The sequence below is a fragment of the Sceloporus occidentalis genome, unplaced genomic scaffold (assembly GCF_023333645.1).
Source record: "Sceloporus occidentalis isolate IW3139 unplaced genomic scaffold, rSceOcc1.0.p SCAF_2, whole genome shotgun sequence".
Lineage (NCBI taxonomy): Eukaryota > Metazoa > Chordata > Lepidosauria > Squamata > Phrynosomatidae > Sceloporus > Sceloporus occidentalis.
Genome location: NW_028316982.1, coordinates 222,214,690 through 222,242,687, shown reverse-complemented (window position 1 = coordinate 222,242,687; position 27,998 = coordinate 222,214,690). Strand labels below are relative to the sequence as shown.

The following is a 27,998-nucleotide window of genomic DNA, read 5'->3' as shown; positions in this document are numbered from 1 at the left end:
TGACAATGTGGGCAAGATCCTTGTAGAGATGAGAGCTACCACATGCATGTCAGACCCTTGTCCTTCCTGGCTTATCAAACAAGCTAGAGGGGGAATGGCTGAGTATGTGAAGACCCCGGAACTCCCTTCCCAGGGAGGCTAGAATGGCCCCCTCTTTGCTGTCTTTCCAGCAGCTTGCTAACCTCAGCCCTAAACCTTTTTATTCAGACAGGCTTTTAAAACAGAAAAAATTTAAAATATAGGCTGGGGCTGCTGCAGTGTCTTACCTGTACTTTTTTTTTTTTTAAAGTACTTTTATATTCTTTTAATGTGTGATCTGTTTCAATACAGTAATAATTTAATTCTCTTTTAATATTCCCCTTTTCTATGTTTTTAATTATATTGTTCTTATCAATTGTGAGCTGTTTTGAGTCCCTTTGGGGGGGATATAAATAAATAATAAATAAAACTTTTATTTCTACCCCGCTTTTGTAAAAACAATCAAAGCAGCTTACAATATTAAAATAATACACCATATATACAAAATATCCCCCCCTTAAAAAAGAATTAAACAGTTTAAGGTAAAAGTTACATAAAAAATTAAAACAATAGCGGTAGGTAGAGTCATCAGATATATATGGGGGTCGCTACATAGCCGAGTATTTTATTCTGGGAAGGCCTGCTGGAAGAGATCTGTCTTACCATCTTTCTTGAAGCTATCTAGATTGGTGATTTGACAGATCTCATCCGGCAGGCCATTCCATAGTCTGGGTGCAGTTGCAGAAAAAGCCCTCTGGGAGGTTGCAGTCAATCTGGTCTTTATAGGCTGCAGTAAGTATAACAATAACAACAAAGCCCACCAACATTTTCAAATGTAAAAACCATGGTACATGTGGCCAAGTAGCATTAGAGCATGGCCAAGATGGCTATGTGGTGAAATTATTAATAAGGAAAAACAGACAACCTAAGATAAGTTTCACCAGATTGGTTTTACCTCAGCCTTTTGGGAAGGGCAGGACCCCTGCTGCTGCTGAGTTAATTGAATGCAAACTACTTTTGCACTTTGAACTCTGTCTGTAATAAATGAAATAAGCTGAAGACAAAGGAAGAAGAGGAGAGAGAAACTAAGACATTTTTAAAGCAGCTGAAAAACTGGGACAACAAAGGAGATAACCATTTTGTTTGCCCTACTTGTCTAGTCTTGAAATCTGAAATGTGATTGTGCATAGGCTGATTGAGTAAAGTCTGCTAAGGTTTCAGGTTGAGATTTGAGGTAGTTACCCTTAATTTACATTTGAGGAGTAACTGTAATACTTATGCAACTGTTATATTATGTGTATATTAATTTCACAGTAAATGTTTTATGTTTTAAACTGTGGAGTCAGGCTACATATATTGTCCATACTGTTTTTGATACTTGAGACTGTGGGGTATTAATGATCTCAGTGACTTATGTACAATATTGTATTACTGGGAAATGGAAGGAATCAATAAAGACATGGGTTGCTTTTTTAAAAACTTGAAACCTTCCTTCAGATATTTTTTTTGTATGTTCTTTGTTTGTTTCCCCCCCTTCGGGTGCTTTTAGCCTTGATACTGGATTGGTAAAAATGATTTTTCTGCTCACAAGGGGTTTGATACTTAGACCAGTACTTAAGTAAATTATTGCATTTATTCAGTTACAAGTTTACAAACTTGCTTTTCCAGATTAAGTTACAGTTGCAACATTTTATCTCTAGTATCATACCATTTTACAGCTCTAAGAATAACATTTCATTTACAAATGTCCATAAATTAGAAAACAAAGATATGGGTACTGTTCTTGAACACATCCATGTAATGGCTTTTGAAAAGCTTAGTGGACAATAATTTCCTGCAAGAGTTCCATGCTAAACTTGATACCCAGCTTGTATGTTGGAGCCTTGCCACCTGCCCTAAAGGCACCATCCATGCCATGCATAGGTAACCTGCCCCTAATCTCATCATGCATTTTTATGATTATGGTATTCTTAGGCAAGGAAAACTCAGAGGTGTTTTTGCCAGTTCCCTCCCATGTAATACCCCCATCCAAGTATTAATCAGGGCTGACCCTCCTTAGCTTCCAAGATAAGAAGGGGGCTGGTGTCTTTGGGGTATTTTACATGAGGATAAAAGAACATATATAGAAAGTAATGGCTCCTCTAGAAAGCTAGTATGACAAAGTGGTTTGAGTGCTGGACTAGCACTCGGGGGGACCAAGGTCAAATCCCTCCATACCCATGGAAACCCACTGAGTGACGCTGGGCAAATTACACTCTCTTGACCGCAGAGAAAGGCACTGGCAAACCTCCTCTAAACAAGTCTTGCCAAAAAAATACAACTTAGAATAGGATCACCATACGTTTGAATTGACTTGAAGGCACTTAATATTAACAACTCTTGTATAAAAGAGTATACCTTTCTTTTGAACTGTACAAATATACTCCAGAATTCTTACTTTCTGAAATGCAAGAAGCTCTTATCTGTAAATGTGGGTGAGGGGAAGGGAACTACTCCTGGAAGGAGAATTGCAGATCTTTCTCCTGTAATGTTGACATAAAAAACCCTAAAATCTAAATAAAAATGTCTTATTTAACTCTTGTATTATGTACAGTGCAAGAGTTTCAACAGTGTTAAATGCTTCCAGAGTATTGCTGTTGTTTAATTAAAGTAACTGATCATGTGGATAAAGCCAAACATTTGCTAAGTCTGATCTAAACTATGTTGCCACAGGATTGATTTTTTTTTAAAAAAGTGTGTATATAATGCATATAGAGGTTTATTGATCAGAGTCACAAGCTACACGAAATAAATACTAGTATCAATGAGTGTAAGTGGATAGACTTGAAACCAAGTGGAGGAAGACTGTTCTCTTAACTTCTGAGTTCCTCTAGTGAAAACAGATTAGACAATATCTAACAGTAGTATTCTGGGAGGAAGAATAGCAGGATCCAGCAGCAATAGGAGGAGACAATGTCCCCTCCTCATTGCAAGCCCCTGTACACTTACCCACCCCCATAAAAAATAGCAAAAGACAAAAAATCCACAGCTGGGGAGAGCTGGGAAACACTGCAGAGCTGTTTTTTGGGTTGCATGAAGAATTAAGGTAGGAAAGGAGGGCAATAACATTTTGGAAGATTGTTGCAGCCTCTTTCAACACCTCCTTAGATAGATAGGGATTTCCTGCATGCAAACTCTCCTCTCTCTCTGTCTCTGTCTCTCTCTCATTCAAACTTAACCATATGATTTAGGTCACTCCATCTTTTAGAGAAGCTAACACTTTCTCTCAAAGATTTTCTCATGAATTGTTGAGTTTCCCCATCTTCCTCCTCTCTCAACATTCTTTGGAAAGATGGTGAAGTAAAGATTTCTTTTACCCGAACTATTCACTAGCTAGATTAATGTATGTATATATAGATTAAAGCCATTAGTAAACTTTTTGTTTGAACTACAAGCACATGTGTTATTTTTGAATAAGTCTCAGTTCTTAGGGAAGCATGGGCGTGTTACAGACTGCCCAAAACGGGAGGTCTCACGCTGCTGCCGATTGCTGCGTCCGGGAACCGCAGCAGCCAAACTGCGCGGTTCCTGGGCGCAGCAAGAAAGAAGCACCAAAATGGTGCTTCTTCCTGTGCCCCGGAAGAGGTGCCACAAGACACGAGGCGTGCACTCGCGGTGCCACTTCTGGCGTGCAACGTCCGGACGCTGTGCATCCACGATGTCAAAATGGCGGTGCCCTTCTGTATGCGGCAGCGCCATTTTGACGTACTCGTTACGCGCGAAGGGTAAGGCGCGTCAGGAAGCACTGCCCCTCACGTGTAACGACAGTGTCTCATTGGCCCGTCTGTAATGCGCCATACAAAGGCACATTTCTGCTACTCTGCTGATTTAAAGCTAGACCTTAATAGGCCTGGCTTTGATATTTTTGATATTTAAATATTTTTTGTTTCCCTAACAAATGCTGAAGCCTTGCAAAACTTAAATTACATATTTTGCTGCTAATGTTGGTGGATGCTGAATGTATCCCATTAAATGTTGAATTTATCCCATTAAGAAATTTCTGGAAACTACAACTTTCTCTACTCTTAATGTCTCACTGATGCAATGAAGGTACACATTAGCACAGGTTTTGGATAAGGGAGCTGTATGTTTCCTCCTTTGCTGGAGTTTTGTGATGTATGTGAGAAAAGTCCACTGTTACATCTAAGAACAAAGAAAACAAAAATTTAAGCACAGAAACACTGTCTTCTATGTAAATGTGTGTGGCAGTTACCTAGATGAGGAAGCAAAGCTATGTTTGAAACATACTCCCAGCTGGCTTGGACCCAATGCTGGAAGAATATCAGGATATAAATTGAATAATAATAATAATAATAATAATAATAATAATAAATGGGGAAGGGGAGCTGCAAATACTGCAATAATTCCCTGAACAGTGAAAACTAGGTATCAGGTAGAAGGGGTTTAAACTAAAATTCTCATTGATCTTTGTTAGTGGGAAGACTATTCCAACACCATGAGCCTCTGCCTATCATTTGGGGTGACACAGTTGAGATACTGCTTTTGACATTTTATCTGGTATTTGTGAAAACTAGGATTTGGTTTGTGCCAGCAAGCAGAGCTTTCCACCTACTCATGTTGGCTTGAAGAGTGGTTATTGCTTCAAGAAAGATAAGACCTTTCCCTGCTGTATGAGAATCTACAGTGTAATTATTTTAAAAAAATAATCCTTTGAATGATGTAATTGTCAGAGAAAATAATGTTCTCTTTGACTCTGAAAGTGTTGAACACTCCCACAAGTGGTGAAGGATGTCTATCATAGCACAGATTGTTCTCACTACATATTTAGGAGTTAGTATGCTTTGCTTTGTGACTGAAAAGTAAATATTGATTTAATTTGCAAGTCTCATCATTGAAACACATATCTCTGAGGAAATTTCATTGGGAATGAAACAACGTTAATTATAGGAATACACATTTCCCTTAGTTCAACTGTTAGATATAGTGGGGGCTTTTTCATAAATAGAAACGTCTCTCAGTCTTGCTGTCAGTCTTAATTTCTCAGATGCAAAGGGACTAATTTTCTAAAGCCCACCTTGTAGACAAAAGCTTTCCTGCTCCACAGGACTGTAGTGCTCCAGGCTGACAAAATACATTTCTTGCCCTTTCACAGAGATCACAGTAAGTAGGTTTCAGACTTCACTACCATATCTCTACACCTGGCTCTATTCCCTCTTGCTTGGAAAGCTAAGAACCTAGAAAAATGAATCATTTAAGACTTTTCTTTGAGCAATTTCCAGAACGAGCTGTTGGACTATGACTCTGGAGACCAGGGTTCAAATCCCTGCTTAGCCAAAGAAACCCACTGGGTCATACTCAGTCCCAGAAAAAGGCAACAGGGAACCCTATCTGAACAAATCTTGCCAAGAAAATCCAGTGTTTGGTTCGCCTTAGGGTCACCATTAGTCAGAAGTGACTTGAAGGCACATAGCAACAAAAAAGTACAAGAATATTTTCAGTGTCACTCAGCTTGCTTGTGAAATGTCAAAACTGGTCTATGATTGCACTGGCTCCTGCAAAGATTTATGAGAGGGGCAGGCCACTTAACAGACAGAAATGTCAGTTGTGGATTATATCTCAGGAAACTGGTTGCCTCAGAATCTGCTAACTTTCATTTTGTATGTTTGGCATATTACCAGATTATTATGGTAGAACAGTTTTAAGTTTCTTTCTTTGGTAGAGTAGTGAAGAACCTTAAAAACAAACAAACCAAGAAACCCTCCTTTTCAAAGATAGATATTCTCCCGCCCCACCAGGAATAGCCTCCTAAACTCTGCAAACTAAACTGTTTTCCCTATCTACCTCCAATCCTCCTTCACATTTGAGGGAGCAATAGAGAAGAGCCATGGCACAGCCTGGTCAAGATGATGTGAGGAACAAAGCCCAGAAGACAGCTCTCAGATGCAGCTACATTAACAGAAGAAGAATTCTTCAAAGGGTTGAACTCTCTCTGCCCCTCTCGCAGGAAGGGGTCCCGTGGGAGGAAGAGAAAACAGCTTTCCTTTTAACAAGTCATGGTATTTATGGCCCTTTCATGAGTTTTGTTTGAAAATATGAAAGTAGATGGACTTAAACCTGTTTTCCAAAGAGAGCAGAGAGAGCTGGGAGCATGTGAAGGGCAGATGAAGGCTGAATCATCTTTGCCCATTTTAAAAAGAAATATATGCCCTTTTGCCTTAAAACAAACTTATCTTTCCAAGAATGATGCAGTGCTGTAATTATATCTATATATCCATTTCAGTGCAGAGCGAGTGGCAGTCTCAAACACTGGTCAAAACTGGGAGGGGGCACAGATAAAAAACTAACATCATTTGCATTTAGGAACAGTAACAGTGATTTAGGTTTAGACCTCAGGACTAGTCTACACCTGCAGCAGAATGGTGTGATACAATTCTGAGACAGTAGAATGGACTGTTGCAGGCCTGGCACTTTTGGCCAAATGCTGGAGACCATCCTGATCAACACTACATTGACTTATGCCCTCCACCATTTCATAGATAAAAACCAAAACATGTGTGGCTGGCAACATTAGAGTATGGTCTAAAGAGTGTGGCCAGGCAATAAAAAAGGAAAAGCGATTAATGGGCTAGAACGTGCAGAATTACAATTGTAAACAGAAAAACACTGGAATTTATGTACTGAGTTTAAGATAGCCTAAAAAAATGAAACAAACAAGTGAGTTTCCTGGGAAGGGTAAGAATCTACCTTCTCCTCTAGCTTCTATGGAAAAGGTGCAACATGCTTTTACATTTTGAATTCAGTTTGCAACAATGGAAGTAAGGTGAGGACAAAGGGAGGATTGGAGAGAACCTGGGACATTTTAGAAGCATCTGAGAAAGAGGAACAGTAGAGAATTAACTTGGGCCATCCCTGCCAAAGTGGGACACTGATTCCTTTCCTGTGCCAAGTGGCTGGGCTAATAAGCCAACATTTTAGATTTCTCACAATGTGACAATGAGACATTGTGAGAAATTTTAAAATAGCCATGCATTGCTGCTGTCAGGGGCAAACTGAGATAGGAAGGGGAAAATCAGGGGGCACTTTGTTGAGAGAGATCTCAGACCGGGAGCCAGTCCTACACTGTTTGAAACTGGACTGTACTTTAGGTAATAGATGGGGTGTATGGGCAATTTCTGTTTATTCTCTCTTGTATCAAACCTCCTACAAATAAACAAACAAACATGCTTAGCATATCTCAGGGGGAAAATGATCATACCATACATTCCAGCTGTCCTGATTAGTGCTGTTATCCCACTTTTCAGCTGCTTTTAAAATGCCAGTTTCCTCTACTCCCCACCCCCCACCCCCCCCGACTCTCACCCCTGTTTCCAGCTTATTTTGATTGTTGCAAACTGATTTCAAAGTGAAGATGTAGTATGCACTCAGCTCCTCAGGTGGGAGAAAGGAGAGGGTAGAATCTTGTCCTTCCCAACAGACTCAGGCAAATAAAAATGCCACAGCTAACTTGCTTGTTTATCCTAATTAATAACTTTTGCTTTTTGGATCAGACTGTGATGTTGCTTGGCCACTTGTGTCCTGGTTTTCATCTGTAAAATGCTGAAGGGTATGTTATTTTCCATTTCCTTATTGAGCTACATTTTTTATTTCAGAACATTCTTCACGTAAGAGAGCATTCAAACAGCTGATTTTCCCACCCAGTGTTGCGTATATAATTTTAGCTATTCTACCAGCTTGAGAGTCTTGTGTTTCCTTGCCACTTTATTCTGTGGTGAAATCAAGGTCTATAGCACTATTTGGCCTAGCTCCTATCAACAATTTAAGTGAGATAGTAAGTCTTGAGAAGCAAGCTGAATCTCTAGCAAAGAGAGAAAAGCCAGGTCAGTCTAAGGTAGGGAGTGGCAGCAAGCGGTGTTGCTTTGCTGTTGAGACCAAGGAAAATGGCCTGACCTTGAAACTCTTAATCTGTTATCTTCTAGACTGTGTAATTCATCCACAGCAAACAAAATAGATATGTTGATATTTCTTTTACTAGAATGCTGCAGCACAGTTGTTCTGTTTTATACACTGTGCTTTTATTTTCTATATACTAGAATGTATCCTGGGTACATTTTCATTTAAAAGTGATACATGCTATTATAGCATATGCTTTATAAGGTTAGGTATACCGTTCTGTTCTAAAGGTAAATTTTATCACAGGTATTGTCTCCTTTATATAGCAAGCAAAATAAAAATTCTTAAAGTCATTCCATGTGACTGATGATTGATATTTTGCTCAGTTACAAGTTGTCATGGGAACAAACATTACATTTATTCCCTCAGTAGTTTCCTCTATATTGGAGATGGAAGAGGCTCTATAGTTTGGAAGCAATGGAATATTAAAAGTTCAGTTACACTCTCCACATGGGAATGGGGCATATATGTTATAAGAACCACTATATTTTCAAACTGCCAGTAAAGGCTATTTATATTGTTCCAGTATTAATCATGTTGAAATTAAAAGAAAATAATAAACTAATACTGATATTTTCAAAAACATATTAAATTATATATTTCAAACAAATTATTTGAGCCTCTCATGTTTGCTTTCATGTATTATCAATTATTCTTACTAAAACATATTCTCAAAGAGCACTTGAAACATTTCTATACACAAAGAAATGAATATTATTGCTACACAGCGGGAAGAGCAGTATTACTTTCTCATGGTCTGAGAATGAAGAATAAGTGAATATATGCAGGATTAAAAGGTGCTCTGTTAACTGAGAATGATGATGGAAAATACAATGGAAAGTGATTAAAATGAGATATTTGTAATCTTTTTCGCCCAGAGGCTTTTCTTCAAATAGAGAAATACAGAGCAGGTATAACTTTGATTTCCATTACTCCTCCCTCTTTCGTCGAAGCTTTGCCTTTGTTTCTTCCTGCCGACTTCTCCAGGCAGCAATGATAGCATCATCATCCATTTCTTCTTCTTCTTTGCGAGTGCTTTGCCTGTTTCTAAACGAACGCCTTGATGCATAACACGCTTCTCTTTCTTCTTCTCTTCCCTCTTTCTCTCCATTCTCATCAGACTTTGCAAAGCTCTGGGTGAACTTCCTTTTGGCGCCAAACTCAGCCACATCTGAACTGGTTTCCTCCTCATACTCTTCCAAGTGACGTGATCTGATCCTACTTCGTGTGGATGGTTCTGAAGATTCTGAGCTGCAGGACGATTCTGGGGTTCTCCTGGAAAAATATGGCTCTGGACTTTCTTCTCTGGAACTTGACTCACTCAGTTTTGACCGTGTAAATGTATATGCCTCCTTGCCTTCTTTTACAGAGGAGGAGGAAAACTGTGAAGAGGCTCTCTGCACATCATCTTTACACTGATATGTTGAGGATCTATCCATCTCTTCTCTTTGGGATCTGGAAATCCTGTAGCTAGAAGATTCAGTGTCCACCTCTCTGAATGTGGAGGATCTCTTGTATTTTTCTTCATTTGAGTAGTCCTGGTTTGAGGACGTTTCTTCTGCCTTCAAACCTTTAAGCCACTTGTTTATATTACTCTCCACTTCTGACTTGACAGCACCACCAAGACTGGTAAACTGACCTGAAAGAGTGGAAGCTGTGTCACTGCGGTCAAGATCAGTTTGCAAAGGCAACTTAAGTCCACTGACCACATTTTCTATATCATTTTCTGTCTTCTCTTCCTCATCATCATCCTTAATCTTCTTCTTCTTCTTAAATAACGTGCTACGTTTATTGTCACTGATAACTTTCTCAGTCTGGTAATCTGACATTTTCTCTCTCATTTCCATCTGCATCTTCTTTTCCTTTCTGCTAAGATTCTTGAGGTCAACCTCATCAGCAAAGAGACTGAAAAGTGGCTTACTTGTTAGTGTCACTCTCCTGCTTGAACTGGATTCTCCCATCTTTCCACTTGTTGATGTGCCACAAGACAGGATGGACTGAGTGTCAGCATACTGAGTGTTTTGCTGGTGATGCAGGGAATTAGCTAGAGAGAAGCCACTCTGGGCACTAAGCAGAGATGTCTTGTCATCATCCAAATATCTGCCTGCATCACCTGACTTTATACTAGAAGCCAGCACAGATGATGGCCGTGACAACATCAGGATCTCATTTTGTTTCTGAGCAATAGTTTCACTAACAACATTGGCAATCCAGTTTTGAATAGAAGCTACTGATATTGTGTTGTCTGGGCCAAGTGGGAGGTTTGGCACACTTGCTTCTGCATGACCTGACATGGCCCCACAAGTGCTTCTGGCCTGAGAGAATGATGAGCGATTGGTTTGCATGCTCAGTGCTGAAGCAGAATCCTCAGTGCCATTTACCGAAGCTGCTGATGGCCAAAAGGCTGACAGTGGGATGCTTCCGCTCATTGTGCTGTCTGCTTCCCAGCTGCAGAGAGATTGGCTTTCCTCCAAAACTTTCTTTGAGTGCTCAAGTAGCTCCATTCGTCTCTGTTTTCTCCTGGCAGAAGCAGAATCTTCACCTTTAGCAAGTGCCACAATCTCGTCCTTATTCTCACTGCCAACCTTCTTCTGGTGTTTAGCCTTCCAGGCTTGGTAGGCTGTTAGGTTGACATCTGACAAGTTCTTCTCCTCTTCTGTAGCCTCTTTACATTGTTGGCTGCCATCTTCAACCTTGGATTGCTCAGAGCCTTCCAGATCTTTTTTGTGAAAACCAAACTGGATTCTTTTGATCTTCCATCTTTCCAAAGCAGTCAGTTTGTCTTTGTTTTTTTGACAGAAGTTATAAAAGGAACTGGCATCAGATAACATACTTTCTTCATCTATATCTCTTCCCTTTGTTCCATCCAGCCTTAAATTCTCTTTTCTACATTCACTTCTGGTACAATATCTCTGGGCGGCTTCCTTCTCTATCTCCATCATCCTCTCATTCCACATATCCCAACTACTTTCTGTAGACATAGAATCTGTGCGCCCTCTCCTCATTCTGTTGATGCCACTTGCTTCCAGTTGTTGTTTCAGGATCCTTATCTCCTGACTACTCACACTTTCAGTATCACTTATATCATTCACAGAATGTAGTCTTTCTCCCATGCTAGAAACTCCAACCTCCTCCTTGGGAAACAAATAGCTTTCCATTTGGCACTTCTCATTTTTGCGCTGCCATTCTTGGATCATCCGATCTGTGTCCTCTTCAGGTTTCTCTTGCACTGGAAATTTAAGATCTGATGGTTTGTTCTGTCCATCCTTGTTTGGAAGTTCCCTGTCAGACAAGCCCTGCTTTTTCCTCCATTCTTCATAGAGTTCTTCCTCTTCCTCTTCACTGATTAGGGTAGGTTGTTTGGAAGCCAAGCTTGATTTCCCAATGGAAGAGGTACTCATTACACTTCCCAGGAGGCTTGTTGTGTCATCTTCTTCGACTGTGATAGAGTGGACTTTGGCTCCCATAATACTTCCAGAAATCCCATTCTCAGACAGCAAGGAACAGCTTCCAGCTCTAACTACAGAACTTTGACTACTTGTGTCATCAGTATCTTCAGCATCTTCCTCTTGTCGTTCCTCCAGAAGCTTTTCATTGAGCTCCCGTAGCTGTTTTAGAAAGCCATCATTGGGATAAATAGCCCGCTTCTTACGTATAGTCATCAAGGCTTCCAAGATTGTCATGTGATGGAAGATCATCAGGTAAGCCGCTACCAGTACTGCTGAGCGACTGATCCCCATTTCACTGCTGACCAAAACTTTTCCTAAAAGTAAAATGATACAGGTGATTAACTACTATTATGGGTATACTAAGACCTTTCAAAAGAAGTTTCTGAATGAAATAACAGTGCTTAATTTTTGCCATTGTTAGTCTTGATAATAAAATAAATAAATAAATAAATAAATAAATAAATAAATAAAGTTTGGAATTTCATTTTGGAAAGGGAGGGGAAGGGTTCTCCATTTCTGGCAATTCACAAATTATCCTATAATTCATATTAAGGCAAAACTCCAGAAATCAATTTTTGCATAATATGTGGAACAATCTCCCGGAAGAGATCCGTCTTACTACCTCCTTGGAAACTTTCTATAGGGCAGTTAAGACAGAGCTCTTCTGGCGAGCATATCCACCCAACTTCATGTAAGACATAGATCCACCTCCTTGAATACGATGAGAACATCCTTACTCTACTGTCGCTTTGTGTTATCCGGTTTTAATTGTTAATTTTCACCTATTTTATTGACTTGCTGTACTTCCATTTTGTATTGTATTTTATACCAGATTGGGATCCCGCCTCGATCCATCTGCGAGAGGCAGGAAAATAATAATAATAATAATAATAATAATAATAATAATAATATCTATTTAAAACATTCTTCCAGTTCAGGGTGGGAGCTGGGATGTTTACTTACATTTTGGAGAAAACAAAATCTCTAGTTTTTTTTGTCACTGATGTGAAGTTCTGTCTAAATTCCATGAATAATGCTAAAAAATCTGGTGGGGGGGGGGGCAGTGTGAGAAGGAATTGGTTTCTCTTTCCTGATAGTAAACATTTTTGAGTTTCAAATGTTTCCCCTTATTACTTGGAGACAAATATATAAATGTATGTGTTTTTTGTCTTCCTAGTTTCTATCATAACCATCTTTTTAAAGGATAATCGCAGCATTAAAAAACACCGCCTGAAGGACAGAACGATATTATTCATGTATACAATGACTAATACCTTACAAATGATAATGAAACAAACAACAGAGTTTGGCTTATTTACCTTTATAGGTTAGTAATGCTTCATCAAGGAACTCTGCAGCCTGGCGAAAATGTTTAGAGATGTCCATATCTGGGAAATCATCCACCTCTATGCCCAGGTACTGGATATCCATGCCATTATAGAAGTCTGGTCCTGTATACACACCAGTGCCATGAGCAGCATTAAGGATATGTGTAATTCCTATTCTCTTTAGGCGACCTTTGTTCACTGCAACACTCCTTGAAGGCAAAGGAAGAGAAATGGGATACTGGTGTATATCTTGAGTGTTTAAAAGCTAGTCTTATACCCAGAGTACAGACAGCAGAAAATTGGATCATGAGATTCTAATGGAGAATCAGTACAGACCCAACAAAGTTTTACAACCTAAACTATGTGTGATCTATTTTTCAGACAGTCAAAGTAGGATAAGAAATGCCAAGAAAAAAATAGGTTCAGAAGGTATGTGAAATATCTGATGAAGAGCAAAATGTTATAACATGCCTTATCTCTTCAAGCTCCTCATAGGTATTTTATTTTCATAAAGCAGAATTATATCTTGCCCTTCTATGGTAATCATAGTACTCAGAGTGACAAGCATCAAAATTTAAAACAACTGTAAAGTTCATTCATAAAAGCATTATAATAGAACAATTGAACCAAGGGACAAGAATAAGGTATACAAACAAGTCTTAGACTACAAGTCTAAGGGGTTGGTCTGCTAAAAGTGCATTAATGTAGCATGCCAAATGCTATCAGAATAAAAATGCCTTGGCCAGGCAGGGATGTTTAAGAGGGAGGGGGCAAATGAATGTGAAGATCTCCCTGCCTTCTATAAGCACAAATGATCAAATAGGAGGAGCTGATTCTCTGGTTAATTCCAGGAATAAAAACTAAAGGCTCTTCCAGTCAATAATTCTGGTAAATCTTGGCCTATTCTGCTTCTCTGCTGCATCCCATCAGGGTTTATTCATTGCTGGATTTTTGTCCTCCCCCATTTTCTTTTATTTTTTTATGTGAGGTACAGAAAAAAAAAGAAATAGTGTGGACAGGGGTTGCTTCCTTCCTAGAAAATGTAAGAAGGGAAGGACGTTCTCTATGATAACAGTCACATCCTCATTCCCAGTGTTATCCATGGAGCTACCTGAAGAACCAAGACAACTGTGACAGATGTGAGTGTTGATCCCTGACTGCATCAGAAAGTTCTGGAAGCAATAAAAACCCATGCTTAGTCCTGCGTTTAAAATGTCACAACTAGGCCCAGGAATTCATGGGAAAGAACAGAAAAGGAACCTCATCATTTGGATCTTTAAAAAAAACAAAACAAAAACCAACAACAACAACCCTGAGATGTAGAAGTGCAACTCCTGAGGCTTTTCACCAGTTTGCATGAGCCCTAAATTAGGGATTTTGGGAGGTTGTTGCACTTCATTATTCAGCTTGAGTGGCTCTCTAGTAAAATAGTGTTGTCCTGGGCACTGTGGGATACATGGGGAATAATTTGTCTACAGGATATGTTAATCTCCCAGTTTTCAAGGATATCTTATTCTAACATATATTGGAATGTTCTTTGTACTTGATTTTTAAAAATAACCTCCTTTACATTTGCATTGTCTCTTTGCCATATGCTTATCTTAGGATATTGTGAAGATTTGTAGGATTTTCATTGTTAATCCTTTTCAGCAACAAAACTTGAGAAGCTTGAATCTAGGAATTTTACTTAAGAAGAAAGAATCATCCTACTCACTTTTCTGCTATAAAGATATTTGGCCAGACTTCATCAATAGCATCCCTTGGGGATTCAAGACGGTCTTTCACAAGTGCCCTCTGCAGGTCCATGACACAAGGTGTGTTGAATAAACTGGTGTCATCTATCTTTTCCTTAACTCGATTGTACAGGTCTTCCACCAGTAGCTGCTCTGCAGATTCCAGCATTCCCGGACATGTAGTATCTACCTTCACTTCCTTTGTTTTCAATTCTGAAATTAATGAAGAATTTCATTTTCATATCTGCAAAGGCTGCTCTGGGATTCTTTACTGTTGTCATCCCTCTTAAAGAAAGACACATTCAGTATAACATCTATCCCTCTGATGTTCAAGCTACAGTGTTTATGAACAGGTAAGTCTTATCATTCTATAATATCAGGGTGCACTCCCTTATCGTAGTATTTCAATATACTGTTGAGTGGAAACACATTCCATTATTGAATGGATGGAGAAAAATAGGGTTTTTTTTTTAGCTTTTATGTGTGCCACTTAGTGTTTCAGTGGCAAAGCCACTCTATGTATTCCTTGCCTAAGAAAGTGCTATGAACTTCACAGAGTCTCCATAAGTTGACAGGCAACCTGAAGGCACATACACACTTTAGTAATGTTCAGAGTAACGTTCAGAGACATTAGCCATGTTAGTCTGGACTATCAGTATGCAAAAGGATCTTGTAGCACCTTTGAGACTAACAGAGCAAAAGAAGTTGTAGCATAAGTTTTCATGGACTTGGTCTACATCCTGAGATTCATGGAGTGAACTGGTGTCATAAGTCTGATTATAGAGGTCCTTCCTGGGCACCAGCTCACTCTGTGTATCTGAGGAAATAAACCAAGTCTATGAAAGTTTAAGCCACAACTTCTTTCTCTCAGTTATTCTCAAAGGTGCTACAAGATCCATTTGCATTCACTGTAATGCTTGCATGACATTCCAATGCCACACCCTGAATACAAACTGTAGCCTGTTGGCTGCAGTTATTTGGAATAATGCGTGTTTCTTTTTTTTTGTCCTCAGACTGTAAAACTACTGCTGAAACTTGTACAGGCCTTCCACCATGAAGATATGCTGCTCAGGAGTATTTTGTTTCAAAACCAGATTGACTATAAATAATCAAAATCTGTCTGTAGTCAGTAGTACCAGCTTGGGTCACTATGTGACACTGAGGCCAAAGGCCACCAGGTGGCAGTTACCAGACTCCTCGGGAGTGAAAAGGAGGTCTTGGCATTTATTCCAAACAGTTGCAACTGGTATCAAGTGGGATTATGGGAATCCAAACTACAAACAAACAAACAAACAAACAAAAAACTTCATTTTTGGTCTTTCTGCAGCTGGAACGATACAGGTCTTACTTACTGTGCAAAAGCAATGCCTGGTGAACTTGCCTGTTTTTTTTATTCCTATGTATGTTTGTGTATATATGTATTTATATATAAAATTTACACACACACACACACACACACACATTCAGAAAGAGAATTCCTGCTCCTGGCACATGCTGCATATTTTCTCTTCCATGGCTGGATGGCAGCTTTTTGAATTTTGCCTGCTTTGGGAAAGGGAAATTGGTGAGTGTGTCAGGGAAGAGCGTGTAGTAAAAGATACTTTTGGCTTTCAGGCTGCAATCTATTTATATCCACATATTCAAGAACTAGTCCCACTGAACACAGTGATACTTATTTTGTGTTAGCATGTCTAGGATTGCATTGTAAATGGACTTCTTAAAAAGACAGTAACTTTATCCCAGTCAAGAAGCCATCTATACATGTTAAGAGACAACTAGTACTCAGGTCCATCTTTGAAAACAGAGCCTACTTACATTTCACAGGAAATGTATTCAGATTATTTGATTTTTTATTACTATTATATATCAATGCTAACAAAACACTTGGCATTTTAAATATGTTTTGAGGGGTAGCCCTAAAAAGCATGTTTTCTACATTGGCCTGGGAAAGCAGGGCCCTGATTAATTCTGTCTTTAAATAGGACATCAGCTGCTGCAGAATGTGCCTGGAAACCCTTTTAGCTGTGAATTTTGCAAAATTTAGACCCTGATTTTCTGTTTGACCATTTCCAACTAGCCTGGGAGGGTGGGGCCCTGATTCCAGCTACAAAGTGTTCTACTGACGTGCCAAGGGACATTCAAAATAGGCTGTTCTTTAGGTGTTATGTATGCCTGAGACAACATTTATCCTGGGGCATTTTAAATCACACCTTTGTGTGAATTTTGTAGGATGTAACTTTTTCCTGATTATTCCATGACTGTACCATGGGAAAGGGGCATACAAATAAAAATGTCACTGCTATTGCTGAGCATAAGCACAACTGGATAATATTTTAATGACTCAACAAAGACCTACATTGTGGGGATCCCCATCTTTAGAAAGATTTACCTCTTTAATTTTTCCAACTCCTGCAGCTGTTAAGCGTACAGGAGCTCTGTGAAGAACAAAGGTGGCAAAGAAAAGGGGTCATAGTCCCACACAAACATTTTGAGTTGAGGTTATGCAACCCTCCAGCACATAAAGAATCTAAAAAATAAAATAAACAAAACAAAAACAAAACCCAGTTTTCTGTTTTCTGTCTGTAAATCTGCTGTCTATGAAGATTATCTCATATGTATGCTGGCCAACTTTCCATGACTGGCCAAATGATTTTCATAAGAGTAAATAATTTGCATAATCTGCAAATGTGGCATCTGGATTTGGGGAACTAGAATATGACTACCTTGAGAGAAAAACTCTTGGTGACCAGTAAAATTGAGTTGGAGAGTTAAAAACTGGTAAGACTGACAGAATAGTAAGGTGGAAGGAAAGACCAGAAAAAAAAAAATGAAACATGCAACAGGAAAGAAATAACATGGGTTGAGGTAGACACAAGGCTTTGTAAACCAGGCAGAGCTGGTATAGGCTAAATGGGTATCAGGATGGAAAGAGAGAGAGAGAGAAACCAACACAACATAAAAAAGATTTAGGTGTGGATAAGACAGAGAGAACAGGGTTGAAGGTGAGACTAAATTTATTTTTACCAGGTACTGTATTTTTGCTAGTAAAACACAAAAAATAAATGGCTCAAGTACTCTACTGATCTTCAAGTAGGTTTTGTTAAAACTTATATTTCTTTCATACTAGGTCCCTTCAGTGATGCTGTGGCATTTCTTTTCCCCCAGTCCACTGAAAGTAGAATGGCATGCCCATGTGGTACTTAATATAGGTCTCAAACACACTGCAGAAATAATCCAGTATGAGACTGCTTTAACTGTCCTGGTTCAATGATAAGGAATTGTGGGAACTGTAGTTTTGTGAAGCATTTTGCCTTCTCTGTCAGAGAGCTCTGGTGCCACAATTCTAAGGATTCCCTAGCACTGAGCCAGGGCAGTTAAAGTGGTCTTAAATGGGATAATTTCTGCAGTGTGTTTTGGACCATAATCATTTTATTTAACAATGTTAGCTCCCAAAGCCAAGACTCTATTATAGCATTTAACTCAGGAATAAACTCTGTTTATCAGCTTTACTGAGAAACTTCACCTTGCAGCTTTTGCCCCCCAGCTGCTTCACGTTCAGCAGTATTGCTAATAAATTGCCTCTACATGGTATTTTAATTATCCAACACCTATAGACAATGGAGGAAGGCCGTGGCTGCAACTCTGTTGGGTATCTAACTACAGTTGTCCCGCCTCATTTGTGGACTTGGAGTCCATAGTCTTGATTATTCACAGATGGGAAGTGGGGAGGGACAAAATGGCAGACATGGGTGCACTCTGCCATTGAAAACAGTGGGGCTTGGATATGTGTGATTTTCTGGATTTGGGGGGGGGGGATTGGAATGGATCCTTCGCAAATTGGGAAGGACAACTGAAGTTTAAAATTGGTTACACAAGTGATTGTGCTTTCTTAGGGGTTGGGTAAGTACAGTCCCTACTGCAGCCAGTTCTACAGTCTCTCACACTTGTGAGTTCATGGGCAAAGAACTAATACCCTGTTCTGCAAAAGGTAAATTCCATGCTATGGCATGCTATGACATGCTATGCAATGGCTGGATTCAGCACAGTATATATTTACACTATGAAGCTTACCGCACAGGTCTTCAGGGCCGTTCTCAGAACGGCCCGGCAGGAAACGGAACGAGTGGGGGACGGATTTTACCGCACACTCCAGTCCCTCACTCGTTCCGTTCCCCCTCTCTTCTGAGAATGGAAGAGAGGGGGAACGGAACGCATGAGGGACTGATGTGTGCGGTAAAATCCGTCCCCCACTCGTTCTACACTCATTCTGGCTCCTTCCGTTCCGTTCTCAGAACGGACCAAGAGGAATAGTGCGGTAAGCTTCTATGCTAAAAATTTGGAGTACTTTGGCCTTTACTGTTTCCTTCTCATAGTACTATTTTGCAATATTTTTTTAAATGAGAGGAAACCAGTTGTTGCCCTCAAGTAACAGGAACTGACTAATGGGAAGCCATAGTCCAGAGGCAATTCCTCCTGCTGCTGTGAGAAACAGAAAGCAATTAGAGAGAAAACTATTAATAAAATGCACAGTAGCCATAGAATATCACACTAGTTAGGTGGAGATTTCAATGTTTTAATTTTTTAAATTATTACAAAGGAAACAGACAGGAGAAGGAGGGAGAATATAATACACAAATGCACTGGCATTGAATCAATTGTGCATTTTAAAAAGTAAGTGACAAAAGGACAGCAGTTCCAGGTTATGCTGCTTGAATGGGAGCAAGAAAAATGGGGTTCTGTAAATGCTACCCAAGCATTTTGGGAGGGAATATGATTCCTTTAACTTAAAGGGGTTCCTCCTATTTGTCAGCCTCTCCTTTCTTGTAAGCCCACTTACATTACCTTTCCCCTCTGTCCCCTACCTTCCTTGATGATCTGTTTTGCAGCCACAGCAGATGACAGATGGATGGGTTCCATGAAGATGCTCTCAGTGTCTGTGTCTGATATCACTGAATATCTGTTGATCAATGACAACCACATGAGGTATGCTTTGGCAAGTCTTTTGACCCTCACCTCTCACACCGCAGCTTTTCACAGTAGTTTCAAAACAAGAGATCAGAAGAGAAAGTATTTGGACAGGACATCTGGTAAGTGAAGGCATAATTGCATACAGGTAATATTTCTATAGAAAAAATGTCTCTGCAATGCTTCTATAGTACTTATCATTATCATTATCATTAGCATGTGCCCCTCACACAAATTAGCCACATGGAGGTAGTGCAACATAATATTCATTTAGATAACATTAATGCTGCATTTCTATTCATTTTAGATTAATTTTATTTTGTGGACACACATCATGGGGGGGGGGGGAGGAAGATAGAAGCATTTCATAAACGTGCACCTTGGAGGAAACAATGTTGTATAAACCTACCCACTGTCTCCTTGTCCTGTTTCTCCTTTCTAAAAAAAGGAGCAGTAACACTCACATAGGTATAACAGCTACAGCAAAGCATAGATATCATAAAACACTCTCTGTAAAATCCTGATATACAGTAATGAAAAAAAGTTATGGAATATTGGAGCATACGGTGCTTGGAACCAGAGCTGAGGAAAATTCATAGGGCAGCTGTGAGGCAAATGATGCCTTTCTGTCTCCCTAGAGCTCCAGGGCTATCAGTCCGATATCCGTCCCTGGGAAATAAAGTGGAACACTGAACAAGATAAAATAATAAAAAAGGCTAAAAACTCCCCACCCTTCTATTCACAAGTGTCCACTGCTGTATTAAAGTTAAGGAGCTGAACATGTCCTCCTTCCTCCTCCTCCTTTTACAAGGGGGAAAGATGCTTCTTTTTGTGTCCACTAGAGGGTCCATATGTTTCTGCATGCTATAAATGCAGGCCTCCCTGACAGCTGAATTAATCAAAATTGGTCTCCATAGCAACTGGTCATGAAAACTTATGTGGACAGCCAGCTTCCTAAGCCAGTGGCAACTGAGAAGGCCAGGGCAAGCAAAAAGCTTGCACTTGGTTTGCAAAGCACAAAGGCCCAGAGAGCTCCATTTGGGGACTAATGCATATTAAGATAGAGACAATGTTATGTTTCCCTACTCCGGCCCTTCTGATGCTGGGGCTGCCATTTTGCTGAAAAGTCTTAAGGATTTTTCAAAACTGAGGCTCTAAGTGCATCACCCAGAGTCTGGCTACTAAAAGACCTTGGCCTGGTTCTCCTGTGCCACTGTAGCTTTTTTTTTTTTTTTTTTTACTCTTGGGCCTCATTCCCACTTATAAATAAATCGCTTTGTGAACCGAATCGGTGGATCGGTTCAGCAGCTGAGCATGGTTCACATTTACCCTGATCGTATTTTCTTCCTGCAAAATAAAATAAAATAACCCACTTACGGTTTACATTGATGAATGAATCGTTTCAATTTAAACTTTTTCCTGTGGGACTCTCTCAAAATAGCCCACTTGTAGTTCACATCGGCAAATGAATCGGTCAGTTTGAAGCATTTTCAATGGAATTTTTTCTCTGTCCATCACTACAATCACATTTATGTACTTCCATATGAGGGTCAGAGATTGGGTAAACACAGGTTGTTAATTTCCGCTTCCCTACTCGGCGACCCCTTATCACATCATAATAAATTGATTCTGATCCACATCTTGTTCACACTTGTTAGATTCTTCAAATCGATTCTTGAAATTGATTCTAGTCCACATCTGGTTTACACTTGCGCAGAATCGATTTATCCAAAAAGATGTGGGGGGGAAATCAACATCAAAAAGACACGGGTTAAATAGGTCTAGCGCATGGGCCCCCTCTCCAAATTGCTTCAGCAATTCAGTTCAAATGCAAACCTGGGGACAGGGATTGCATGCCACCTCAGAAGCCCCACCTGCAGAAACCCCACTTCCAGAGGCCCTGCCTCTTGCACTGGGTGACACCCGGTGCGGGAACACCACTGGCATAAATTATGACTTTTTTTGTTTTCAAGATCTTATTTGTGTTTTATTATTTTAATTACTCTGTGATAACTAGTTGTTCACTACCTTGAAATCAAAGAGAAAGGCATTATATAAAAGTTTGAAGTAAACTAAATAAACATAAGAATCTTGATTCGGTGCAAAAGATACACAACATTGTATGTGTAACGCCGTTATATATACCAGCAACAAAACAAAGTGCCATAAATATTTTTCATTGGGTTTGTGGTTACAAAATGGGATGTGCTATGAATAATAACTATTGAAAGGCCACCTCAACATTGCATGGGATACAGCATTATACCAAACAACCTGATTAAAGGGGCCCTGGTGGCACAGTGGTTAAATGCCAGTCCTGCAGCCAGAATGTTGTAAGAGGGCTGCAAGGTCCACTCAGCCTTCCATCCTTTTGTAGGTTGAAAAAATGAGTACTCAGCTTGTTGGATGAATAATGTACATGTGGAGCAATCGGCTTACACGTTGTAAACTGCTTAGGGAGTGCAAGTTCAGTGATAAGCAGTATAGAAATGTACTATATGCAATTGCTATTGCTATCTCCCTCATGTTTAGCTGGAAGCAAATTTCATTCTATTAGATGGAAGTATATCCTCTAAAAGAACATACAGAACTGCAGCTTAGAATTTTACCACCTCCAGAAATATAAAAATGTAACTATGGCAAACACAAGCTTTTTACAGATGTACTAACTGAGAAGTCATAATTGGCTGCAGGAGGTTTTTTTGTTGAGAGTAAAACCTGGAAGCAAAGGCAGACTTGCTCCTTACAAAATGACTGAATTTTGATCATACCTAAATGACACAGTTAACTCTTTCAGAAGAGGGCATGTTTCTGTTTCTTCCTGACAAAGCATGTAGGTTTCCCCTTATATATAGCACTGAAGAAGGGGCTGTGCTGGGTCAGGCCAAAGTGAATAACTACCCAAGAAACTCCACTTATCCTCCCTTCAACCTCTCAGTTCTTCAGTATATAAACATGTAGGCAGAAGAGAAGCAAAAGAGACCATCTAGAAGAAGAATGGATAATGTACAGTTGTCCCTCCATATTCGCTAGGGTTAGGGGAACAAGACCCCTGTGGATATGGAAAAACCGCAAATAACAAAAACACTGTTTTTACCTGAGAGGACACTTCTCTAGGAATCTCTAGGTCCTCCAGTGCTACTCTGTGGTCAATGTCCAACATACACTGACCATAGAATGGCACTGGAGTAGCTACAAATGGTCTTTCAGTGCAACTTTTAGTTAAAGTTGACCACAGAGTTGCACTGGAGGACCTAGACAGTCCTAGAGAGAACATATTAATAAAATCCATGAATAATCAAATCTGCAAATATCAAAGCTGCAAATATGGAGGGATGACTGTACATATGTTGAATGTTCACATACACACACAAAATGGAGAAAGTGGGACACATAGTGTGGAAAGATGGACAGGCTTCTCTGAGAATCCTGTGACACCCAATGAAGTCAAATGGTAGAAAAGGTGAAAGGAAATGCTTCTTCACAAAATGCATATCAAAGCATAGTTAATATAAGGAATTAAATACACAAGGTGTAGTAATGGTGGCCAGCTTTAAAAGAAAATTAGATAAGTTCACATGTGATAAAGATATAAGTTAATTCTAGTTATGATGGTTTCATATTATGACAACTGAATTCATATTATGACAGTTCTTACTCCTATAAGAGACATTGTGCCTCTGAATACCAATTGTTGGGGAACACAAAAAGGCTTGATTCGGCTCAAATTCTGCTGTAGTTTCCAAAAGTTATCAGAAGGAGCTCCCAATGCTCCCCATACACCCAGCCCACTAAAAAGCATAGCAGTTTGAAAGCTACCTCCAAACAGTGTACTCTCCTACCTGATAGGGACCATAGTTCCAAGTGCTATAAACTATCCTTTCTCCTCCACCACCACCCCCAGCCACAACCGAGTAAGAAGGGTTATTCCCACTGTCCACACCTCAAAGAAATGGGGGTATCATGTGGTTTGACCTTTTTAATGTAGGGGAAAAAAAGGTTGGTGAAGAGAAATCACCTTGACTGTCTTTAAACCACCTTCTCTTCATTCTATTGGGTTGTGAATTACAGTAATGTCCCGTAACTTCTGGAGCCCCACACCGTGCTCACATAGATATTTGAAGTATTGCAAACTATTTTAAAAAGCAATTGCAAGTGTGTTTAGCATTTCTTAACAATGTCTATGCAAATGAACCATATGCAAAGTTGGAAAAAAACCCATGAACTTGGCCAAGTGTAGCTAAGCTGTGACAACAACAGATGGCTTGGCTAGCAGTGCCATTCTCATCCCTAGTCATGGGAACAGGGAAAGAGATAAAAGGGGAAAACTGGATCATGGCTAAAAAGCTTTATTTATCCTTTTATCGCTCTCAGGAAGGGACTTAAGATCACTCCAGAGAATAGAAGTCCCTTTCACAAGTGCAGCCAGTGTGTAAGGGCAAAAGGAATTGCACCTACTGTTGCCAGTCCAATCCTCCACAGTGCCAGTGCAGTCTGACTACAGACTGTATGCTTCCAGCTGTAACCACGCATGGTGGCACCAATTCTATTTACACTTCCAGCTGAACATGTGGAGGTGGGATGGGAAGTGCAAGGAAGACCTGGCTCCCACTTACTCATGAACATTTTACCATCACACTGAGCTAACAACATTGTATAGGTGTAGGTATTAGAGTAAGTGTTCATACCATTTTGGTGACAATTACTCATACTCAACAGATTGTTTATTTAAGAACAATGAAAACAAAGCCTCAGCAAACTGAAGTGTGGAGTGACTAGGATTACAACTAGTAATCCATGGGTGTGAACCAGCAACCAGAGGGATGGTTATTACCAACTGCATCTTCTTTATTTGTACCGTAACTCAATTTACTCTCCTCAGTTATGCTGATTCCAAGGCCAAATTTTCTCAATCAGCAGAGAAGCGGTTTGTGTGTAGAGATCAGGGCCCCCACCCTTTGCTGGTAAACTGATCTGTGAGAAACAGGTGAGAAATGGGGAAAAGGTGGCATAGCTGCAGAGTCCCATTGCCAAGCTGACCGTGGAGGGAGTGATCATCCATTTCCTCAGTGGGCAGCTCACTTTCTCACCATGCTGCATGGAAGCATTTTCTACATAGATATGAATAGGGAGTGAGGGTGGAGTGTGTGCCTATAGGGGTGTGTGTGTGGATGGCAGACACTTTTGTGCATATGTAGGATGTGTTGTCATGATTTGAGTGTTGGACTACAACTCTGGACACCGGGGTTCGATTCCCAGCTCAACTATGAAACCCATTGGGTGACCTTGGGCAAGTCACATGCTCTCAGCCTCAGGGGAAGGCAATGGCAAACCTCTGAAATCTTGCCAAGAAAAACCAATGACAGGATCATCTTAGGGTTCCCATAAGTCAGAAATGACTTGAAGGCATGCAGTAACAAAGATGTGTTGAATGGAGTGGGTGAAAGAATGGGTATAAATGGGACAGCTGTATATATATATGTGTGGCTTTGGTCACGCCCGCTTTTAATTCTGTCCTCTCCCAGCCTTGGAATGCAGCCCTTGAAAGCTATGCATGAGGGAATGGATTCCTCTGGGCTAAAAAGGAATCCCCACCTTTGTAGTAATCTTCTGACCTAAGTTCACTTCTACACATCTAGTCTCCCCCACTCTCCATTCTGAGCATTAGCTGACAACATCCTCCCCCTTCCATGTGTCACTTTTCAATACCTCCTCTTGCTTGCCTTAATATTCTGTACTCCAAACAATCTCTGTCACCTAAAACACAAAACCTCTGACATGGTACGTTAGGCTGTGAAAGAACAGAGATGTTGTATTGGTTCTGAGCAATAACAGCCAGTAGGGCAGGAGATGACTCATCGAGTGTGTTTACTCACTAGGCTGAGTATATCAAGGTTCTTGGCTTGAGCAATAAAAACTGGATAGAGACTTATATTTTCCCTGATAACTTTCTGCTTGGAGGATCACTGCCCTAATGCTCAAATGATCTCATGAATGAAAACTCAAAACACTTTCTTTCTGTATAGGGATAGAGAAGTTGTTCACTATTAAAAAGTCTTTAATGTTCTCCATAAAAAAAAAAAAAACACACAGGAAAACTGAAACAACCACCAGTTAAAATCATGGGCCCTTGCACAATGTAGTTATAGCCTTTCAATGCCACTTTAACTGCCATGGCTGTACCCTATGAAGTGCTTGGATGTATAATTTGGGGATACACTAGAGCTCTCTGGCAGAGAATTCTAAATACCTCAAAAAACTAAAAATCCCAGGATTCCATAGGATGGAATTATCACATTTAAAATGAAGAAGCCCTATGTAAAATCTAAGTATGTGCAACATTCATCTTCAGATATACCTTTATTTCTGATGTTTTAAAAGAAGTAATAGAAAGAAAATGTAATCATATTTATTTTTTTTATGCAGCAGATACATTAAAACATATGTGTGTCCCATATGACATATTCCCCAAGTGTGCACTGGATTTCAGCCTTGGACATTTGTTTTTTTTCAAAGCAAAGAATAACTACTGAGAGATGGAAATACATTGTTTTAGAAACATGCAGGAGAACTGAGTAAGACCACCTGTAGCCATCTAAAGCAAAATGAGCAATAAAAACCTTGAAAGTAACTGGAGTTTGAATGCCACACTGTTGGATACAACTTCAAAGCCACGTGGGATCCCTCTGTACAATATGCAGCAGTCCTGCAGCCCACAGATCCCAAATCTGTATAACCAAGTCTCAACATTTGAATACATACTTATCAACTGTGGAAATACTGGCGTAAAATAAATACAGTAGCAGCAGCTTGGGTGGGTGCTGCTTCTTCTGTCCTGCCTCACAAAACTTTGAAAATGCTTCTCCAAGGTTTTTGTAGAAAATTTCTGTTGAACCAGTTGGATTAGCTAAATAATGCATGAGCCTTCTATCCTGACTTCTGGCTATTTTCTTGGTCAGGGTTTGGATAATGTGCCAGTAAGTATTTAAAAGGTGAGTGGTAGGAAGAGAAAATGACTGCAATCTGTTTCATCTGGTCAGAAAGTTATAGAGGCCTACTTGGCAGAAAAAGATAAAACTCCAAACCAAAAGCAAGAACCACTCACCGGCTGGGAGAGGGGCTTCGGAGATAGTGGGCTTGCACTGCTTTCACATCAGGTCCTTCTTCATCTGGCACCACCTGCTCATCATCTGACTCCATACCACTTGCCATAGCTGCTGTGGGATCCAGCTGGAACTGGGGAGAGGGTAGAATTAGGGGGATCAGAGTGTTCTAAGAGTCCCATAGTGGGGCCCCATCTGCCAAGTTACACAAGGCTGAAGGAGGGGGTGACTGAATATGTGAGGTACGAGATGGTGTTCATAATAAACTGCTCAAAATAATCAAGATTCATTGTCCTTTGGTTCCAGGGAACTTTAAACCCCATAGTCCTTTGCCATAAATTGATACCACCAATTCAAAAGAGTGCAAGATAAACCAGAAGCTGGAAGAGTTATTTGTTTTGGACAATAACATGTACAATCCCACAGGCAGTATGGCCAAGGACAAATATACATTTTGAGCAATTCACCAGCACTGCACTCCTATTAATATAAACAGTTATGGAAGAGTGAACCTTTATGTTATGTTTCCACATTAAATACACTTTGCTGTACACCTCTAATCTGGAGTGGTACCCCAAGATCCTATTCTTGTTTGGGGTAAATTTATAGAAGCAGCAGTTGCTTCTGAAGCCTCCTTTTAATAGAAATCGTATCTCTTTTGCCTCAGCCCACAAGGCCTCTGACATCTTTTCCCTTACACAGCTCCTATTCCCAACCCCCCTTGTAGCTGGTCTCAAATGTCAGGAATGCAGCCATGCCTCCATGAACGAGGGGTGAGTTGTTGCCACCACACAATGACCCAGCAAGATCAAATTAGGAAGTTTTTGTGAGATCCAACATTAACTTACCGTCCGTGGTAGGGGAGTGCGTGTCTCCTCGATAATAAATTTTTCCTTGTTAGGAACAGAAGTACTGAACCGAAAAGGGGAATTGTCAGGGAGCACAGCTAGGATAAGCTCAGTGGGCTTCCTTCCCTCTCTCTGATTTCATCTCAGAGGGGCAGGACAACTGTCAGCTTCAAATTTTATCATCATTCTAAATATAGCATTTCCAGATGCAAGCTGTTGAGTAGCAGGGGAAGCAATGCACTGCCTCACCATCACCTATTTGGCTTTTAAACTTTGCTTCCATTAATCAGGGAATCTGATTTATATTATTTATGCTTTATATTGTTGTTGTTGTTGTTGATATCATCACCATCATCCTATGATGAGAATGTTATATGTTACTTATTACTGTTTCATGATTCAAGAGTAAGAATGGGAAGAGCAGCTATGAAAGACCTAGAAAAGATTCTAAAATGCAAAAATATGCAACTGAGCACAAAAGTTAGAATCATACAAGCTATTGTATTCTCCGTTAACATGTCTGGATGTAACAGCTGGACATTTAAGAAATAAGATAGAAATAACAATAAAGTCATTTAAGATTTGGTGCTGGAGAAGAGTGCTG

The 27,998-nt window shown here is 39.9% G+C and overlaps 1 protein-coding gene across 1 annotated transcript; it reads right to left on the bottom strand.

Annotated features, from left to right (window-relative positions):
* Nucleotides 1-7,441: 7,441 nt before the first annotated feature.
* On the bottom strand, nucleotides 7,442-27,521 carry STYXL2 (serine/threonine/tyrosine interacting like 2). Its single transcript, XM_089512247.1, has 6 exons — nucleotides 27,395-27,521; nucleotides 26,549-26,679; nucleotides 19,341-19,435; nucleotides 14,460-14,691; nucleotides 12,737-12,954; nucleotides 7,442-11,731 (listed from the first exon to the last, which is right to left on the bottom strand). Exons 2-6 carry the CDS (start codon nucleotides 26,653-26,655, stop codon nucleotides 8,898-8,900), a joined length of 3,486 nt encoding a protein of 1,161 aa, XP_089368373.1. The 5' UTR covers nucleotides 26,656-26,679; nucleotides 27,395-27,521; the 3' UTR covers nucleotides 7,442-8,897.
* Between the last annotated feature and the right edge of the window lie 477 nt (nucleotides 27,522-27,998).